Here is a 19,398-nt window from a genome sequence, read left to right as displayed (position 1 = left end):
CCTGAAGAGAAGACTTTCCCCCTCCCTTTGTCCAGGAGAGAGAACAGCACAGGAGAGGGGCAACTGAGGACAGACTCTTCAGGTGCCCGAACCAGGGGTGCTGAGCACTGCCCCCAAATCCTGCAGTTCCTGAAGGATGCTTCTAAGGGGCGGGGGAGGGGGGGGAGAAAACCACCTCCGGAGACGGCTGCCCGCCCCCCGTCCCCAGACCCAGGCAGGTGCGAGCTCCCGGCACCCCCAGCAAGTGTTCCCGATGAGGCCTCTGGTTCAGCCTCTGGTCTCAGGCCCGGGCGGCCATAACCCTGGTGGGAGATTTCTGCCCATCTCCTCACCTGGGCCACAGTAGACCTTCTGAGCTCATCCCATCATCCAAATGACTGAGCTACCGGCTGCACCACTTGAGGCGACTACCTGCACCCAACTCCAGGCTCTGGAAGTTTGGAAGGGCCCTCTGCTGAGTCTCTGAAAAAGAGCTCGCCACCCCCAGTCCCTGAGAGTAAAGCTCTGTTCAACCACACCTGTTCTCTTGGCATGCATGCCCCTGGGAGACAGGGACGAGGTCTGTTTCATTCCTGCCAGAAAGCCTACCTGGTTTAGAGGAAAAACTTTCTAATGATGACGATTTGCTTGTACTTAAGTATCTGCTTAAACACTACCTTTTCCACCCCTAGCTGCTCCTTTAAGGGACACTCCTTCCCATTTCTCCCTGTTACTGTGATTACACAGCACACACAGGCACAACAAGAGAGGGAAGCAGGGTCCTGCTCGGGGCAGCCGGGGGGGGGGGGGGGGCGGGTGTTCAAGGGAATCCTACTGGACGACGCTTTCTGAGCTTAACCATACACTTCTATCCATCCATCAGACAGCACCAAATACGCTTCTGTCAAGAAAAGCACTTCCCACCACGGTTCCAGAGCCGGGACTCTGACAGGGCCATTCAGCCTCCAGATGACAGAGCCCTTTTGGGACGAAGACGGCCGGGCCTCTAGAGCTGCTGGATCCTAGTCACTTTCAGAATCCGGGGTCAAGGTCTGGGGCAACATTCGGGGCCAGGAACCCTGCGGCAGGCTCCATATACTAAACTGGGTTTTGACATTGCTTTCTTTCTTTCTTTCTTTTTTTAAAGATTTTATTTATTTATTTTACAGGGAGAGACACAGCGAGAGAGGGAACACAAGCAGAGGGAGCGGGAGAGGGAGAAGCAGGCTTCCTGCCGAGCAGGGAGCCCGATGCGGGGCTCGATCCCAGGACCCTGGGATCATGACCTGAGCCGAAGGCAGACGCTTAACGACTGAGCCACCCAGGCGCCCCGACATTGCTTTCTAAAATAACCTAATTTCATCCATTTTTGTCCCCCAAAGACGCCACGGTGAGCTTCCTTTCCCTTCTAAGGCCCCGTGTCCTCCCTCAGCCCCTGCTCATTTCCTGCGGCCTCATTCCCGAGCCTCGACTGGCCCCAGCCTCGCGCCGCCACCCTCCCTCCCTGTCCGCCAACACCCCCCCACCCTGCTGCCACACACTTGGGGGCACAGCTGCTTATGTCTTGAGAGTTCCCAATTAAAAAAAAAGAAAGAAATATAACTTACAAAGTCTTTTATCCTCCTTCTGTCTACGCTCCCTCCCCACCATTCCCACCTGAAGGAGAATTCTAGCTGCCCATAACCAGCCACAGATCCAGTTTCCATAAAAGAGAGTAAAAAATTAGGTTTCCGTGGCACTTTGTTCCCAGCCGCGTGCTCTGTGGTGTCACTGTCGGGAGGTGCTAACTGCTCCTGCTCACCACTAGGACGATTAATAAATTAGAGGTTCTCTTTGACAGTCCCAGCTCAGGGCTGCTCCATCACGCGGTGCCTTCCCAATCGCCCTGGGGCTCCACCGAGCCGTTGGTCACCTTCTTGACTTTCTTCATGTTCTCCATCACCCCTGATGTCGTCACTCTGAATGAGGGGGAAAAAACAAATAAACCAGTGGGAAAATCTCAGTCTTTAAGTGAAAGGCCATCTTACCACGGGCACAGCAGAGTGGCTATGCGTGTGGGCTCTGGAATCAGGCAGACCTGGGTTCCAGTCCCGAGCCCGTTCCTTGCTAGCTGTGTCACCTCCGCCGAGTCATCGGATCTCCCTGTCCTAAGTATAATAAATGGTTCCCGCTTCCCAGAACTGTCATCAGGGGAAAATGAGATTCTCCAAAGCACCTAATCAATACATACCAGCTGGGTATGTATTATTACAATCAACACTGATCCGTTCCCCTCTTTCTGTCGTGGTCTCCACAGATTCTTATGTTGCGTGTCTACATGATTATGATTACAAGACCACCATCTGTGTCCTAACGAACCTTCTGAAAAGAAAGCTCATCAGGTGTAGTCATTCTTAATAACCAGCCACAATGGATCATTTCTGAGTCATGGGACAGAACCACAGGTTTTGAGGAAGCTTCTGGCCCAAAGATTCCTTGACCGTCAGAAACAGAGAACGGCTGCTCTCGACGAACCCGGGGCCTGGTCTCTGCGAGGCTGTCAAGGAGCATGTGGCTCCGCCTCTGCACTGCAACCTGGGACAGGGGCCTTGTCCCTGCTGGTGCCCGGCACTAAGGGGGTGCCACGGAGCCCTACACTGAAAGCGTAGATCAAAAGGGAAGGACCCCAGCTTCAGAGAATGTGCGGAGTTGAGCCCTTTCCTGACAGTGAGTCACAACATCTCTCAAGAAGGTGGGGTCTATGAGAACACAACCTCTTGCCCCACTAAATGTGAGCTGGACAAGATCTACAAAGGATCTGGGTTGCTTTGCAGGGGAAGATACCAGGCAGAGAGACTGAGCTCCACCTGGCAGGCGGGGCTCAGAGGAGTCGCAGGGCAGTGAAATGACTGTGGATGGATCTGTACTGTAGACACATGTCATGACACGTTCGTCCAAACCCACAGAATGCACACCACCAAGAGTGAACCCGGAGGTAAATTACAGACTCTGGGTGATAAGGACGTGTCAGTGAAGGTTCAGCGACTGTAACAAATGTACCTACCACTCTGGAGGGGGATGCTGATAACGCAAAAGGCTACATAGGTGGGGGAAGGGGCACCTGGGAAATCTCTGTTCTTTCTGTTCAATTTGCTGTGAACCTAAAACCGTTCTAAAAAATAGAATTAAAAACAAGTAAACAAACACACCTACCAGCATCTCCCTAAGTACTCTAGAAAAAGAGGAACCTATGTCCCCATTATGGATCTACAGGCATCTCCTAAGCAGTAAAATAAATTCAGTCAACTCAGCAGATCTCTCCAAGGACCCCCCCATCCCCTCCATCAGCTACCAAATCCTTTCACCTACAAATGGTAATTCAGTGGCCCTATGCGGAACACACCTAGAGTCTGTCCGGCTGGACCTAAAGGCAAATAAATGATTTTATGGGGTAAGGAAAAAATTTCCCCCTTTATTTCTCCTTTCATTCCTGCCACCATGTTGCTGCTCCAACCAGGCCTCAAAGCCAGCCAGTCCTCCCAAGAGTTGGGACTTTTCTCAGACAAGAGTCCTTTAGACTCTTGGGCTGGCTGTACTTATGGCAAAGTCAGAACAAGATGGGCTGCCAAGATGTGGCTCTTAGGGGAACTGGGGGGTTCCCGCAGATGCTATGAGTATAAACACGGTCCCCAGACAAGGAAGCTGCCTCACTTCACCATGTGACACAGCATCACTTCCTGTCCGCTGGCACGGCCAGGGCCTGAGCCCTCCAGAAAGGGTGCACCTCTCCCAGGTGACAGGCACGCCCACAGGTCTTGTCCTCGCGGGACTGTCTGTCTCTAGACTGGGAGACGCAGGTGGAGCAGCCGTCCAGACTGGGAGACTCAGGTGGAGCAGCCGTAGGCCCAAGAGAACCAGAAGACTTTCTTGCTCCAGCACGGCTTCTCCAAATGCATGAGATCAGAGAAGAAATGCACCCTCAAGTCTCACAGAGTCGCTCACAGCGACAGCAGCTGCTGTGTGGAAGCCCTTGCTGGAAAGGACAAGGGCTTCCACACAGCTGGGCTGTGAGCACAGCCGGTTCATCGGACCCAAGTGGGGCTCAGGCTGAGCTTGGGAGACACCCGCCGTGTGTCTCTCTCCAGCAAAACACTGCTTTCCAGCTGGCGACCAACTGAGAAAATGAGGCTCGCTCTGTCATGCCGGCCTGGGGCTGGGACAGAGAGGGACAGGAATCGGGGCTCTTCAGACCCCCCAGCCCAGCAGAAAACGGTCTTTCAGAATGACACACAACAGACAGGAGCAGGGCTCGGGGTGGGGAGAATCACCTCTGCCTGGGGTGGGGGGCAGCTCTGAAGCCTGCACCGAAAGAGGGGGAGCAGAGGCAAGATGGAGGGGCGGCGGGGGGCAAGGGACTTTCTGGACAAAAGAAATGTGATGGGCAAATGGCATGGAAGAAACAGAAGAAAGCTCCCTGCACGGTCAGAGAGTGTGAAGCAGCTATTGGCGAAGGTAAGTGGCAGGAAGGTCAAGGGCGGGCAGGGCAAGGCCATGGAGGGCCTTGTCTGCCTTGGCACGGCGGCTGGACTTGATCCTTACATCAGGGCTCTCAGTCCTGGCTCAAGCAGGATGCCCTGGGGAGTTAAAAAAGGACAGAGGTACCTGAGCCTCGACATTCAGAATCAAGTGTCCAGGGGAGGGGCCAGGGACTCTCCTTGGAAAACACCCTACAAGTGATTCTGGTAGCCAGGAGAATGGACAGGGAGGGCGGAAGACTGGGGGCGAGGACACCAGCCGTAGGAAGGCACGGCACTGGGGTAAAGGGGGAGAAGGAGAGGAGACACGACATTAGGTCCTCAAGAAGTGGCCGCTCACTCCACGTGGGCTGAGAAGAGGGAGGTGTTTAGGCCAACCAGCAGATGCTGCTGATGACGAGTGGGTGGACGGCAGTGCCATCAAGGCCCGCAGGGAATGCAGGGGATGCAAGCTTGGGTACCAGTGGGCAGGTGGCTAGAGGGACCCGAAGCTCAGAAGAAGCAAGTGGCTGGGGGCTGGGGGGAGAGGGGCTGTCAATGAGGAGACGGCAGCCTGTCCAGGGCAGACGCTGTCCCGCCTCCAGTGCCTGCTCAGGGGAGCATGCGAGGGCCAGCAGCCCCTGAGCAGCTCTCAGGTGACGGCAGCAGTCCCGAGCCACGCGGCTGTGCTCCCTGGGGGCTCAGGAGAGAGTGTGCAGGACAGAGACAGAAGGAGCAGGGAAGTGTAACAGAGCTGGAGGGAGCAGATGGACCCAGCGCTGCCTCCCACTTCCCTTTTCCATCTAAAAGGTGACCCCTCCTTTCCTTGCAGAACCCTGACGAGCTGTGCTTGCAACCAGACGGGCCTACTGAACACAAGCACGATAAGAAGGGGAGCTTCAGGCACCCACCGCTCTTCCTGCTCCACCATGCTGTATCTTGGGCGTAAGCGGCCCCTGGACACCTCTGTTTCTGTAACTAAACCAAACCATAAAGTATAATCCAATTGTAAAGTGTTTTCTGGACTTGAGATCTGGAGAGGCCTGGCTGAGAAACAATTCTATTAGTCTCTAATCCCCGTCTCCACTTCTGTTGCCCATCCACTGGAACGAAGGCAGTTTAGCAGAAAAAGGTTCCCGGCATCCCTGAGGCCAGCATTCTGGATTGGGAACCCCAGAGAGACAACTTCCCGGCCCTGGAACAGCGACCAAATATTTCTTCCCTTTCTGACATCTCAAAACAGGAGAAAAGAATTCAGATCGTCAAGGATATGCACGGCATAGGAGGCGGCTACCAAGTCTGATCACTGAAACTGCATCCAATACTTTTTAACTTGAATTTTTTGATAAATTCTCTAAACCAAATTGGTAAGCCTTCGCAAGCTTTAGCCCAAAGAGAGTTGTGTACAGAAATGAAAGAAGGAAAAGACAGTCAGGTACTTCTGACTGCACCCTCACTCTGCAGGTTCTGCAGGAGAACCCAGGTGGGGTCTGGGGGGCACGGGTGGCCAGGTGTGCAGGCCTGGGCCAGAGGAAGAGTGGGAGCACTCTACCCCCAGGAGGAGCCCGGCCTGTCCTGGGCTCAACTGGCAAGACTCGCCTCCCAAATGCACTGCACTTCAGAGAAAGGAAGTGAAAACAGAAGAGAAACTACCCAGAATCTCAGCCAATAAGGTGAGTGGCCCAGCTCAGTGTTCGTGGGCCACTAATGGGAAAGACCCTTAGGAAGAGGATTTGTTTTGGGGTGTGTGAAGCCTAAGGAATATTCCTTCCCACAAAGAGGACATAATATTTGTTCTGTGGTGAGGATCAGATCAAGCTCCTTTCTATAGGAAACACCCTCCAATGTGGATGACAGAGAGCTCATGACCTTCTAGAAAACACAAACAATGGCTCTACTTGCCTCTGGCTTGTTATTTCTAGAAGATTTAAGAGGTGCCATCCAGGAATAGCACCTCCAAGCAGAGAAGGAGGGGACAGCTTGGGGCGCAGTGGCGTCCCTGAGAAGCTGCCCTCAGCTCTCATGCTCACCTGCAGGTGAACACGGATGGCAGGCTGAGGGCTGGAGCTTCCCCCTTGGCCTGTTCTGCTCGGACACATCTTATTAATCCATAAGACTTCCTCAACAGCAGAACTTTCTCTCAGCCAGAGAGAGGCCCCAAACAATTTCCCTACTGACTTAAAGGCACGTGGCCTCAGTCGGCTCCCTAACTTCTTTGTCACAGGCTAAGCGGGACCAGCACTCCTTGGAAACGGCACCACCCTAAACAAAGCCTTCACCTACGATTTGACTCTCTCGCTGGGACATACTCAGCTTTTCTGCCACTGAGGAGCAGCTCCCTCACTATCACAGGATGGCACACACTGAGCCACAGAAAACACGGTGTCATCACAGTGCTCCTCCCTTATAACAGGAGCGTAAGCGGAGGCAACCAACGGCTAACCCTCACCCCTCTGATCTCTCCGCCAGTCTGCCAGAACGAAGGACACACTCCCTCCAGTCTCAGCGTGACTTGTGGTCTGTCTGTCACTTCCCCCACTTCCCTGCCCTGAGCTGAGCACATGCAGACCCTCCTGCTAAAATACTTATCGTATATTACCAGCGAGAAAAGAAAAACCAAAACAAAAATTTTAAAAATTTTGCCATGAGACAAAAATGCCTTCACAGCACCTCCGTGCTTCTGATAAATGGCTGATGGAATGGATGTGGGGACTCCTACATTGCTGGTGAGAGCTTCGAATGACTCAGGCAGCCAGCTTCCAGCTGCGCACCCCAGAGAAGCCCTGCTGTGGGGGGGATGGGTAAGCACACCTCTCCCCACTGACTCTCATTTCAGACCCTTCAACCAAGTTACCGGCTCAGATTCTGCTCCTTCTAGAAAAGGCACACCCGACAGCCCTACTCCTTCCCCTCTGCTATCTGTAAAAAGGTATTTCTTTTGCACAGAGAACTGGTGTTTGGGCCCATCGGTGGGAGCTGCCTTCCATTTATTGTTCCAAGGAGCTGTCCTATGCTGTCCAACAGCCCAGCAGGGCCCAGCAGGGCCCAGCAGGGCCCAGGAGGCTCAGCCTTTGAATCAGGACAAGTCAAAAAGCCACCTGCCTCGCTGGAGGCAGCACACCTGAAACTCAGCCTTAGGCTAATCATCAAACACAGCCACTGAGCCGGCCCATCACAGTTCATCAGTAAAGAAGCCAATACCCTCAATCACTATTCCTTTTCTAGGTAATGAATGCCCTTTCCCAGAAAACAGGACCCGAAAGTCACTTGCCCTGTGACTCAGAAAAGCCCGCTTGAATGCTCGCATAGAGGTCAAGTCACTGTGCTAGCTGTGAAAAGCCATTTCGTTATCTGGTGACAGAGGAGTCTGCAGACAATTAGCAGACCCACAGACGACTCAGATGATCACATTTTCAGACACCAGCTCCTGGTGGCAGGGGCTGAACAGGAACCGGGGCTGCCCATCCCCAGTAGTGCTGAACGGGCCAAGCCAATGCCCAAGTTCCCACCACTGGCTTATTGGAAGCAGGCTCCATCGATGCTCAGTGATGCTTAATCGGATGGCCAGTTCCATTCCCCTGCAAAGACTGAGCAATGCTTGGCAGATACTGTACTTCAAACTGGATAAGACAGCCCACAGCTTAAGTGTCCCTTTCCTTCTGCTAAATATAGAGGTACTACCTCTGGAGCAACAAAATGCAGACAGAAGCTGCTCTGATTCACACTGTGCTGTTTAGTTGGGGCCAGGGGCAAAGGAGGAGGAGCAAGAAAGGAGATTTCTTACACTGATTCCATTTCCAGGTCATCCTCCTGAGAAAGTTGTAGGTAGGGGTTATCTGAAGCCGGACGGAATTTACAGCCCGTTAGAACAAAGAACACCAGCGTGGCCATTTCATCCAGGAGCTGCAAATTAAAACCCACCCCAAATAAAGGGATTAGCAATGCTGTTCTTCAAAAATTAGTGAACGAAACAAACTGGCACAGTCCCTCCCCAGCCCCCCCCACCCCATCACTGACCACTCTCTCAGGCCAGGGCAGCGCTAGGGCAGGGTCTCCTCACAAGGTGTGCCAGAGCCTCAGCGAGGAGCATTCTGAGCGCAGATGCCAGCTAAGACCCTGTGCTTTAACCAGTCTTCACGGGAATCTTTTAAGAGCTCCTTTTATCCCCAAGTTATAAAAGTTCTTTTATCCCACAGTGCCCTCAGCACCAAGCGGGTGCCTCAAGCAAGTCTCATCGCCGTCCCCTACACGCAGAACTGGTACAAGCACTGGGTGCCAACTACACATTCGGGTGAGAACGAGAAAGAGAAAAGGCTCTAAATCATTTGGTGGCTTCCCCTAGGAGTTAACTAGCCCTAGTATATGGCACAGACACCATTGTTGAAATACTCATGTGCTCTGGATTCTGAGCTTTTCTAAGCCCTGTAACTGAAGGAGAGACCAGGTCTCGTTGCATTTTAATTATCCGGGGCGAAGCTCACACTCCATGCCTGAGGCTTTTCTCTTCAAAGTCTTGTAAAATTGAAAACTAAAATCAATAATGCAATTACTTCCAGATTTTTCATGTAATCCAGCAGCTTTCCTGGACAAACAGATCATCTTAATTGTGGACCAGAAGCGACAGAAGTGGCCGCTTGCCCGATCCCTCTGGAGCAACCTCACGTTACAGCCCGAGACTCTGTCCTCAGCCAGGGGCTCCCCCCCACCCCCCAGCAGCGCACCTGGTAGAGCCACTTCCACTGGAATGGAACGGCGAGTTTGAGGAGAAACGCAATGATCCTGGTGAAGTATATGTAACACACGATCTACGGGGCGAGGAGGATGGTGGGGAGAAGGAAGAAATAAAATCAACATGGAAATGACAGCCACACTTTCTTCCAACATCTTGCTGTCACAAAGGAACGACAAGCGAGAAAACAGCATTACCTGAAGAAAGTCATTTGACACTCAGGGTGTTAACTAATAAACGTGGCAGAGGTGGGTTCTCTGCCGGTCCCACTTAAAAGGACTCACCCCTCATCTCTAGGTGACCACCCAACGCGGGGAGGACACATTGGGTGTGGCTGCTCTGAGCTCCCGAGTCACCCCTTCCTCGCCTTTTCCACATGCACAAGCCCCCTGACTTCAATCCCCAAAGGGCGGTATATTTGATTCCCAGGCTTTGAGGAATGTTTTCAAGTAGTAATAGCAAAACAAAGCCCACAGGGTCCACACTGCTTTAGCCTCTTCGACAGAGGCACTGAGCCTCTGGGGCCCACGCCCAGAGGACGTACCAGTAACACTGAGGCCTCAGGCAAGGGAGGGTGTGGCAAGGATTCTCCAGGCTGCCGCCGGAGCAGGGGCTGCTCACCGGGACCACGCCCGGGGTGGCTGGGCTTGCAGGGAAGGAACTGCCCAGCCCACAGATGGGAGAAGACTCAGAAACTTTCTTTTAGGAATCAGGAGGCAAACTCTTGAAGAGCTTACACCTTATATATTCCAAGAAATCATTACCCTAATAATTCAGAGCAGGTCCTGCCTTTGGTGTATGCTCAAAAGGACTTTTCACGGCCAGCAGTCCTGATTTTAGGCGTGATCTCGTTTTTGCAAATGAATAAAACAAGCAAGCAAAGGGGCGGCTACATCTGGCATATGCCTAGAAGAGCACCCAGAGAAGTAACCACCAAACTGTTAACAGGAATGACCTGGGGGCGGGGGAGGGAGGAAGGGGGAGAACATCAGGGTCATAAAGGGCTTTTGCTTTGTCTCTATAATCCTTGCATTGTAAGAAAACATCAAGCATGTGTTACTTTTCCAAGTATTTAAAGCCACATTTAAAACTAGTATTTAAGAAGGTGTGACTCAGCTACTTAATTCCCCCTATCAAAAGACATAATTTGGTTTGATAAAATGAAATCTGCACAGCTGCAGGTACCACATCTTGTACTTTCGCCAATTCTTTGGAAGTTTATTTGCTCTACTCCTTGAACTGATCTTTATTTACAGATTTAGGGGTTTTTTGTTTTGTTTTGTTTTTTACTCACCAAGACGTAATAGTGTCTGAAAAGTTTCAGCTTTGCTAAGTTAATAGCAGCTAGGGAGAAGAAAGAACAAAATGAAAGGCACATTAACTTCTTTTCTCATTTTTAAAAGCAAGTGACATTCAAGCGCCCTCTGTCAAGAGGCCAAGTCTAATGCAGATGAGTACTGCCCAGGGGCACATCTGTATTTCTGGAACCGCATCAGCTTGGCAGGATTTCCCCCAGTCACCAGGAAGAATCAGGGAATTATGGGAGCTGGGGTTCCCAGCTCCAGTGGTATGCTGGCGTGCATCTCCCCATTCTGGGCTCAGGAGCTTTAAACTTGCCATACTGACACCACAGAAATCGGCAGGCACATCACAAATCAAGATTCCCCAGCCCCCAAAAGCCATTGGTAAACATTTCAGCTCTGCCACTGTGGCTGACAGAGCTGCACTCCCCACTAGGACCAGTCTCCGGCGGCCCCGAGCCTCCCACTAGCTGAGGGTCTAAATTCAATTAACCCGTGAGTGCATCTTGCCAATTTCACTTGTAACAAGCCCTTTGAATACAACCCTGCTGGCTGTGTCCTACCTTTGGATCGCTCAAGGTCAGGGAGCCAGGACAGCTAACTTCCTGCCACCGCCTATGGCCGTGAAATATTGATGACCACAGAGGGTAGCCTGGCTCCCTCCCCGATTAGCAAGCCTTTCATTCATCATAAACCTTCCTGCAGGAGGCAAATTAATTTGGCTTAATAGCATTCAATTACTGGTTCCATTTAAGAATGGTGCCGTGGGTGGAGAAGATTTCTCTTCCCCTCCCCCCTCCTCTGGGTCATGATTAGTGGGGGGGGGCAGTGAGGCTTAGGGTTCCAAAAGAAATCCCTGGAATCCTAAATTAATCTTCAGCGTGATGATCAACTAACAGTATCTGCAAGAACCTCCTCGGAGAAACCGAACGCCTGCCTCCATGAGGAGAGGAGCAGAAAATCTTTACAGCGAATCTAACCCTCAAAATTGAGAGGCTATAACACCCAGGTGTTAAGCTGGAATGGACTCACGCATGCAATGTTCGAAGAAACTAAATGAAAGCAGGCAGATCAGCAAAAGCTTTCTTATGTGCCAACCTCTCTGGTAGTCTTGTTATTTTTCAAATTAAATCTCTCTGTTCTCTTCCAGCTCGCCATTCACTCTGCCTCTGGGCCCGGCTCCAGGATGCAGGCGAGCCGAGATGGGGCAGCTGTGGCCTTTGCCCCAGGTGCTGCTGTCCCTCAGGGGCAGAGACGCGCTACACTCCCAGTACGGGCAGCACAGAGAACCGAGGGAGTGATGCGAGCGTGCAACACAAGCAGATGCTCCTGCCCGTCTGGGGGATGGAAGAAGCTCCACTGAGGGCCAAGCGTTACACCTGAGAATTCTGTGTCGGACAGCTAAGCCACCATGGATTTAAGGCTTCACACATCTGTATGAACTAGGATTCCTTTCGTGTGTCTTTCTGCATGGGCATTTGCTGCTCACGTGGTCAAGGAAATGCACACCTCCCCGCCCCCAACAAGCGAAAGAGTTCTTGCACACGAACACTCAGTTCTCTTCTTTGTGAACAACCAAGGAAGAACAACATTAACACTCAGACCCTTTAGATAATAAAAATGTTTGAAAAGTCTCTTCCGAATTTCGTTTGCTGAAATAAATCCTACACATGCTACTCCTGCCCTTGCTTCACCAAGCACCATGGGCCGGCCAGAGAGAAGTGTGAAGGTTTTAGTCCTGGATGTCAAGGCGCCGGACAGGTTATGGCTGCTGTGGCCCTGCCCAGAGAAGGGCTCCCAACCTAGAGCGGGGGCACAGGGGTGAAAGGGAGGGTTCCCGAAGGAGCTGGTGTCTCAGCAGAGGCCTGACCGGGGCTCGGGAGGGAGCAAGAGCGGAGAGGCCAGGGAACGGTGCTCGGGAAGAACAGATGCGAGGGCTCGGGGGTGAGAGGCCCCCGCGTGGGGAAGAGGAAGCTGGCGGCTGGATTGGACTGGCCAGGGAACCGGCTGGGCCGCGGGGGAAGCCGAAAACAGAGCTGATGCACAAGACCAACTGTCCTCCTTGGCGGTGCCAAGGGTGCCAGGGAGCCTCTGGAGGGTCTGAAGCAGGGAATGCCTTGATCACATCTACATTTGAGAACAATCTCTCCGGAGAAAGGATGGAAAGAACCAAGAATGAGAGCCCAACTGAAGTCAAAAGCCTCGAGTTTGCAGAGGTCCCTCGGAAAGGCGGTGAGGCACGTCTTGATTAGTACAGATCCTGCCTCGGAGGCTGGCTGAGGGAGATGGACAGACAAGGTAAGTCTGATGGTCCCCTCCCTCCCCGCCAGAGTGAAGAATTTGGGGCTGATGGGGAGGGAAGCACAGGGGTGAAGGCGTTGCAGGGCAAAGACCGAGTGTGAAGGGAAGAGTGGGGAAGGCGCAGCACCTAACGTCTCCCCGGAGTCAGGTGCCACCCGTCACACCCTCCAGGCCGCTGTAAGACACCCTGAGCTGAGGCAGGCCATGGAGTGCCTCAAAGGCGAGCCTGTGCACCCAGGCTCTGGCACCAAGGCCGCGCCATCTCAGGACGTGGGCTAGGATGGACAAACAGACCTGGGGACAGGCAGCACGGCCTCTAAGAGATGCAGTCACAGTATGTGAAGTTCAGGGTTGTTGGCAAAACCCACCAGTCATGACAGACGTCACTTCCAGTCACACTCGAGACATTTGCTTACGAGAGCGCTGCTCCCGGGGCCAGCCTCCCACGTGGGTGCTCTAGTCACAGCCGAGGCAGTGAAGGCAGGGAGGGAGCTTGACCTTCTGAACTGAGAAAGAGAAGTAGATAGCAGTGCAGGCCCTGCACATTTGAACATCTTGGGTTCAAATTCCAACGCTGCTGCTTCCTGGCTGTGTGAGCTCAGATAAGCCGCCTAACCTCTCTGAGCCTCAGTTTCTTCATCTGTGAAACAACGTTAACAATACCTACCACTAGGGTTGTTGGCAGAGGTAATGAGACAGTACGTGGAAAGCGAACAGCACCCAGTAAGCACTGGACGAATGTCTACTGTTACACTATTAGGATTATATAGTATCGACCAAACACCAACTAGGCTGTAGACTGTTGCAGCGGCTGCCACATGTGGCCGGAATCCAGGCTCCAGTGAGTTCGACTGGCCCAAGTGGGGACGTGGGGACTGCCAGCATGCCCCAGGCTCCCCTGGTGGTGGTGCTGCCATCTGCACCCGATGCGTCAGCCTGCTGAGCAGGGAGGACCCAGCCCCAGAGGGGGAACCTCACCAGCATTATGCAAGGAGCAGAGAGCAAGGCAGCAAGTCGCAGCCTGGAATCCCAAGCCTCCTTCTGCTTTTTTCCAAAAAAGCTGTCCCTGGAGTTGAGAACACGGCTGAGCTTGCTGCTCACTGGCTCACGGCAGGCTGGGCTCCCACGGGAATAGAGGCTCCTCGAGTCTGGGCTGGCTATTTCTGACCCCACCACCACAAACAGCAAATATGGTAAAAGAGTGAGTCTGGTGGGAGGAAAATGCCTCAGACAGGAGCCCAGAGCCCCACGTTCCAGGCCCTATACTGTCACGGCTCCATGTGCCTGGGCCTGGCCCACCCCTCCCTTCTCAGGCATGGGTCTGCTTGCGGTCAGGATGTTTTTATGGCAATGGTTCTCCCCAGGGTGAGCACCAGAATCACCCTGAGAGCTTCTCCTAGTACACATGCCCGGCTGCCCCTATTATAGAATTGGACTTGGCCAGAAGGACTTTGAAGAACCTCCCAGGGAATGAGGAAGGAGAGAAGCAGGGGACAGGGAGGTTGTGCACCTGCTCTAGGAGCTCCTGCAAGGCCCACCTCCTGCTATGGGCTCCCCCACCCCTGGATATGGCCAGGACTCTGGATTTTGGCAAGTACGTTTTGCTGACGAGAATAGAACAAGTGCCCACAGAGGCAGGAAGTGCCCAGCTGTTTCAAATAATTACCAAGGCAGGGATGCCTGGGTGGCTCAGTCGGTTAGATGTCAGCCTTCGGCTCAGGTCATGATCCTAGGGTGGGTCCTGGGATCAAGACCCACATTGCGGCTCCCTGCTCGGCTGGGAGCCTGCTTCCCCCTCTGCCTGCTCTGTCTGCCACTCCCCCTACTGTGCTCTCTCTAACAGATAAATAAAACCTTTAAAACAAATAAACAATTACCAAGGCAGCAATCTCTGTGGCCAGTGGCAAGAGCAAAGGCGCCCCATCTAGAGGAGGTGCTGCCCCTTCCCTAGACTTTCACCTTTCCTCCGTACCCCCAAGAGGAACGAAGAGGCTGGAAAGAAGACAGATGGTCCCCTTCCTCCCCAGCGGACTTGCCTAGATGGGCTTGAACCACGACACTGGTTGTCAGCATCAGCTGAGTGAGGAACCATGTGCCAGGCACCTTCTCATGCTTCATCTGGGGTAAAACCTCACAACAGCCCCCTGTGAAGGAAGAACGACTGTGACCACTGCCTCACAGTGGAAGGACTCAGGCCTGGAGAAGTTTAGCAAATTACCATCACACAGCTTGTAAGTAGAGAAACCGGTACTTAACACCCAAGTCCACCTCTCTCTAAAGACCACGCTCTCAACGCCCACACTTTGCACTCAGAGAAAGGCAATTCATAGCTTTGTAATCCCCTGGCAACCCAGGGCTCAAAATGCCGGGCAGTGCCCAGGAGCTGCCAGCAATCCATCTTGAAGAGTTAATACTGGGTGATTTACGAGACGCACAGAAGCAAGGGCCCATGACCCTTTAAGAAGAGGGCGAAAAATTTCCGAAACAATCCTTCTCTGGGTATAAAGAAAGCCTTGAGGCTTAAAACTGTCCCCATCTACCCCAAACCCTTTCCTCCTGCTTCTTCCCGGCCGTGTTTCAAAGGGAAGTTTGAGTCGAACACAAAAATTACAGAAACAAGGATGATAACAAGGCCTGGCTGGCATCACTGCCGCTCTGACTCACCCTTAAGCTCAGCGGTCCACAGTCTGCCTAAGCTCCGAGTTCAAGCTCCCGCTGCTGCGTCGGGTCGGGGGGGGGGGGGGCACAGCAGCTGCCCCCACTTTCGTGGTCGAGCCCAGGCCTGGAAGTGTCTGCTCTGGGGAGACCAGCTCACCAGGTGGCCTCTGGCCTCCACTAAGAGGAGATGCCACTAACCCATCTCACGAGGACAGCATTAGGAGCAAGTATGGGAACGGCTGTGATAAGACAAGAGCTCTGTACAGAAGGAAACTCGGATTTTCAAACGAAACTCATGTGAAAAGTGGTTCAAAATACATTTCCGGGGCACCTGGGTGGCGCAGTCAGTTAAGTATCGGCCTTTGGCTCACATCTCGATCCCAGGGTCCTGGGATGGAGCCCCGCGTCGGGCTCCCTGCTCAGTGGGGAGTCTGTCTCTCTGCCCCTTCCCGTGCTCGTGAACTTGCGTTCTCTCAAACAAAGAAATAAATAAAATCTTTAAAAAAAAAATACATTTCCAATATACGTTTAAAACAATGATCCAGGAGTGGTCAAAATTCACCAAACTGAACAGATAAGGGCCAAGCATCTCATTGTAAGCAAATGTTACTATAAAGGAACAATAAAAAGAAAGAAGCAAAAATGGCCCAAGAGACTGGCCGATGACCAGAGCACACACTAGGGAAAACTAACTGTAAGATTTCTGCTGTCACATCTGCTGAGTTTCTGTTCTTGCCTCCCTTCTGCTGTAGAAACACCAAAGGCCCTTTGGGGGTGGGAGGTAGGGTCCTAAGGACCCACGCTGATCTGAGTCTGCTCCTGTGTCCGCCAACCTGCAGCATGCACGATGCTGGGAGCCTCGCCAGTCTGACATCCTGGCTGAGGCTGGGCTGAGCCAAGGAGCACACCGCTCCCCGGCTGTCTGTGGCACAGACTCACAGTTGGCAATGAGCTGGGTGAGGAAGAAGGTCAGATGTTCCATTGCTTGATGACACAGTCTGGTCAACAGCAGCCAACACCTTCTCCATAAGAGAACCGGATCTCCCTAAATACTGCGGTAATCAACTGAGAAGAGCTGGTTTCAACTGTAACTCAGGACTCGCAGAAACCAAATGCGAGCCAAGGCCACTAGGCAGAAGAACCCTGTCCAGGACCAGGAAGGGCATACCAACTCAGATCGCAAACCAGGCCTGCTGGGTGGCCAAGGGCCCCCCAAGACAGCAAGGTGCCCAATGTTTTGAAGGCCCAATAAAAAAAATGGCAACATGTCCATGATGTGGCTGCTTCTCAGGCTGGGGATATGTAGGGGCCTCTTTGCTTTTGGTTATAGACTATATTAATTCAGGATGGTAACAATGGTTGATTATTTTGAAATGTTGAGCAGAAGTTATGATTATGTTAACGACATTAAAAGAAGTTTGGGTGATCTGCTAGGGAAAAGTAATGAAAACAGGGTTTGGTGATTAAAAGAAATGAAAGGTTATTGTATTAAGCCAGTCTAACCAAATACTCTTTCTCATTACTTCTTCAAAATAGTCTATTTAGCTGTGGTTTTACCCTTTCTAGGGTCCTGGACTCCTTTGAGATTTGCTGAAAGCCACAAACTCTTCTGCCCAGGTAAATGCACGCGTGCACAAAACCTCACCCAGTTTCTGGCGCCTACACAGCCCCCTCCCATAATGCACTCACAGATGCCATGTGCAAAACATGGGAATGAGAGAGCTGGCCACACTCTGACACAAGGTGGCCCTGAGTACAGGACAGAATGCCATACCGCCCCGCCCCCGCCCCCATGGCAGAGGAGGAGCTTTCTAAGCCCCTGCATCACGCTGGCCGGAGAGAAAGCGTTCCTGGTCTGCCAGCACGCCACCTTTCTGGAGCAGAGGCTGCTTACGGTGCTCTCATGGCATAGCTTCAGACTTCAGGGTCAGGAGACGATCATAAGCATATGCTCTAGCTACATACCCAGGGCTAAGAGGAAGGATGAAAAATTTCTGAGTGACCAGATAAAGGGCATCTCATTTTTTCTGCCTCTACTCTCCTGTTACCTTGAAACAGTGCTCCAGAGGGGGTAACCCGAACGCTATCTCCAAGGGCAGGGCAGAAAACAGCATAGAACAATTCCAGAGGAACTCTTCTCTACCCAGGCGGCAGCCGGTCCTAGGGCCCTCCCTGCGTGCTGGGGAAGGGAAATCACAGCAAAATGTATGGTTGGGAGGCTCCCCCTTCTCCTGACCTCCTTCTTCACCCTGGGGCTTTTGACTTAGGGCCTCCGGGTCTAACCTAATCATAATAATCCTCACTGCCTACAGCATCAGTGGGCACGGGGCACCTCAGTTGCTACTCGGAAAATGTAAATAAAGATTGGACAAACCTGAAATTATAACCAGGAACTGAGTCAAAGGAGTCAGGGAAGACAGTGCTTATAAACATCAGCCCAGGTGGAAATGTATAACCCAAAGCTCTGCTGGTAAACTGAGGGCGATTCATGCTAAGAGTCATCTTGTTAGTGAAAGAAAAGCACAGGTACCCATTAGAATAATAAGGCAGGTAAAATATCAGAGCAGATAATGATGCAAAAGCTACCGCCCCAATCAAATGACAACACAGTCCTGGACACAAAGATGGAGTTCAATAAATGGTTAAGAGCAGTAATTTCTTACGTCTTTGTAAGCTTTACAGTTTTTTTTTTAACTTTATTTATTTATTTGAGAGAGAGAGAGAGAGAGAGAGAGAGAGCGCGCACATGAGAGGGGGGGAAGGTCAGAGGGAGAAGCAGACTCCCTGCCAAGCAGGGAGCCCGATGCGGGACTCGATCCTGGGACTCCAGGATCGTGACCTGAGCCGAAGGCAGTCGCTTAACCGACTGAGCCACCCAGGCGCCCAGCTTTACAGTTTTCAAAGCACTCAGTAAAGGGTGAACAGTCAGTGGTCAACATCACTGTTATAGATATGATTTTTAAAATGGTATCTCTTTAATGCCTACAACAGCCAGGAGTTGGCAAACTTTTTCTGTAGAGGGTTGGAGAGCGCCCTTATGGGCCCGATGATCTTTGCCAAGGACTCAACTCAGCCACTGAAGCACAAAAGCACCCACAGACAATGCATACACAAATCGGCATGGTGCATTCCAGTAAAACTTTATTTACAGGGGTGCCTGAGTGGCTCCGTTGGTTGAGCGTCTGCCTTCAGGGGTCCTGGGATCAAGCCCCATGTCGGGTTCGCTGCTCAGCAGGGAGTCTGCTTCTCCCTCTGTCTCTGCTGCCCGCCCCCCTCTCCCGCTCATGAGCGCGCTAAGAAATAAATAAAATCTTTAAAAAAAACCATTTACAGAAACAGGCAGGAGTAATTTTCTTCCTTTCTCACCAACGGGTTTTTCATTAGGTCTGTTTACATGAACACACCCAAACAAAACATATTTTTTTGGCATGAGATGCCCAGAACCAATGGACTCTAAATAGTCACAAGAATCTGGCCAAGTAAGGCTGAAATAAACTCTCCAGGCACAGGAAAAAAGAACCAGGCGGGCTTTTTGGTCAAGGCTGTCATGACCACGAGAGATTTAAGAAGCCTCATCCCTTTCACATGGTTCTCAAACTTTTGGTCTCAGGATTCCTTCATACTTTTAAAAATTATTGAGGACCTTGGGGCACCTGGGTGGCTCAGTCATTAAGCATCTGCCTTCGGCTCAGGTCATGATCCCAGGGTCCTGCTCCGCAGGAGGCCTGCTTCTCCCTCTCCTGCTCCCCCTGCTTGTATTCCCTCCCTCGCTGTGTCTCTCTCTGTCAAATAAATAAATAAAATCTTAAAAAAAAAATTATTGAGGACCTCAAAGAACTTTTATGTGGGTAAAATCTACCAATATTTACCATATTAGAAAATTAAATTCAAAAGTATTTAATAATCAAATTAAAAGTGACAAAATAAATCCATTATA

General features: G+C 51.9%; 1 protein-coding gene across 2 annotated transcripts in view; it reads right to left on the bottom strand.

Moving 5' to 3' along the window:
* Positions 1-795: 795 nt before the first annotated feature.
* Positions 796-19,398, bottom strand: part of GPR107 (G protein-coupled receptor 107) — a 71,750-nt gene continuing 53,147 nt past the window's right edge. For both annotated transcript variants that reach the window (XM_088018858.1, XM_028090469.2), the window contains 4 exons: positions 10,496-10,545; positions 9,194-9,277; positions 8,257-8,375; positions 796-1,937 (listed from right to left, as the gene is read on the bottom strand). In XM_088018858.1, coding sequence (XP_087874984.1) covers positions 1,841-1,937; positions 8,257-8,375; positions 9,194-9,277; positions 10,496-10,545 — 350 coding nt within the window. In that variant the 3' untranslated portion in view covers positions 796-1,840. The remainder of the gene's footprint in view (positions 1,938-8,256; positions 8,376-9,193; positions 9,278-10,495; positions 10,546-19,398) is intronic.

Source organism: Eumetopias jubatus, unplaced genomic scaffold, assembly GCF_037043125.1.
Source record: "Eumetopias jubatus isolate StellerSeaLion01/CBP00866 unplaced genomic scaffold, mEumJub1_p1.0 scaffold_15, whole genome shotgun sequence".
Taxonomy (NCBI): domain Eukaryota; kingdom Metazoa; phylum Chordata; class Mammalia; order Carnivora; family Otariidae; genus Eumetopias; species Eumetopias jubatus.
Note: the sequence above shows the minus strand (reverse complement) of the source record. Positions and strands in the feature narration are given on the sequence as shown.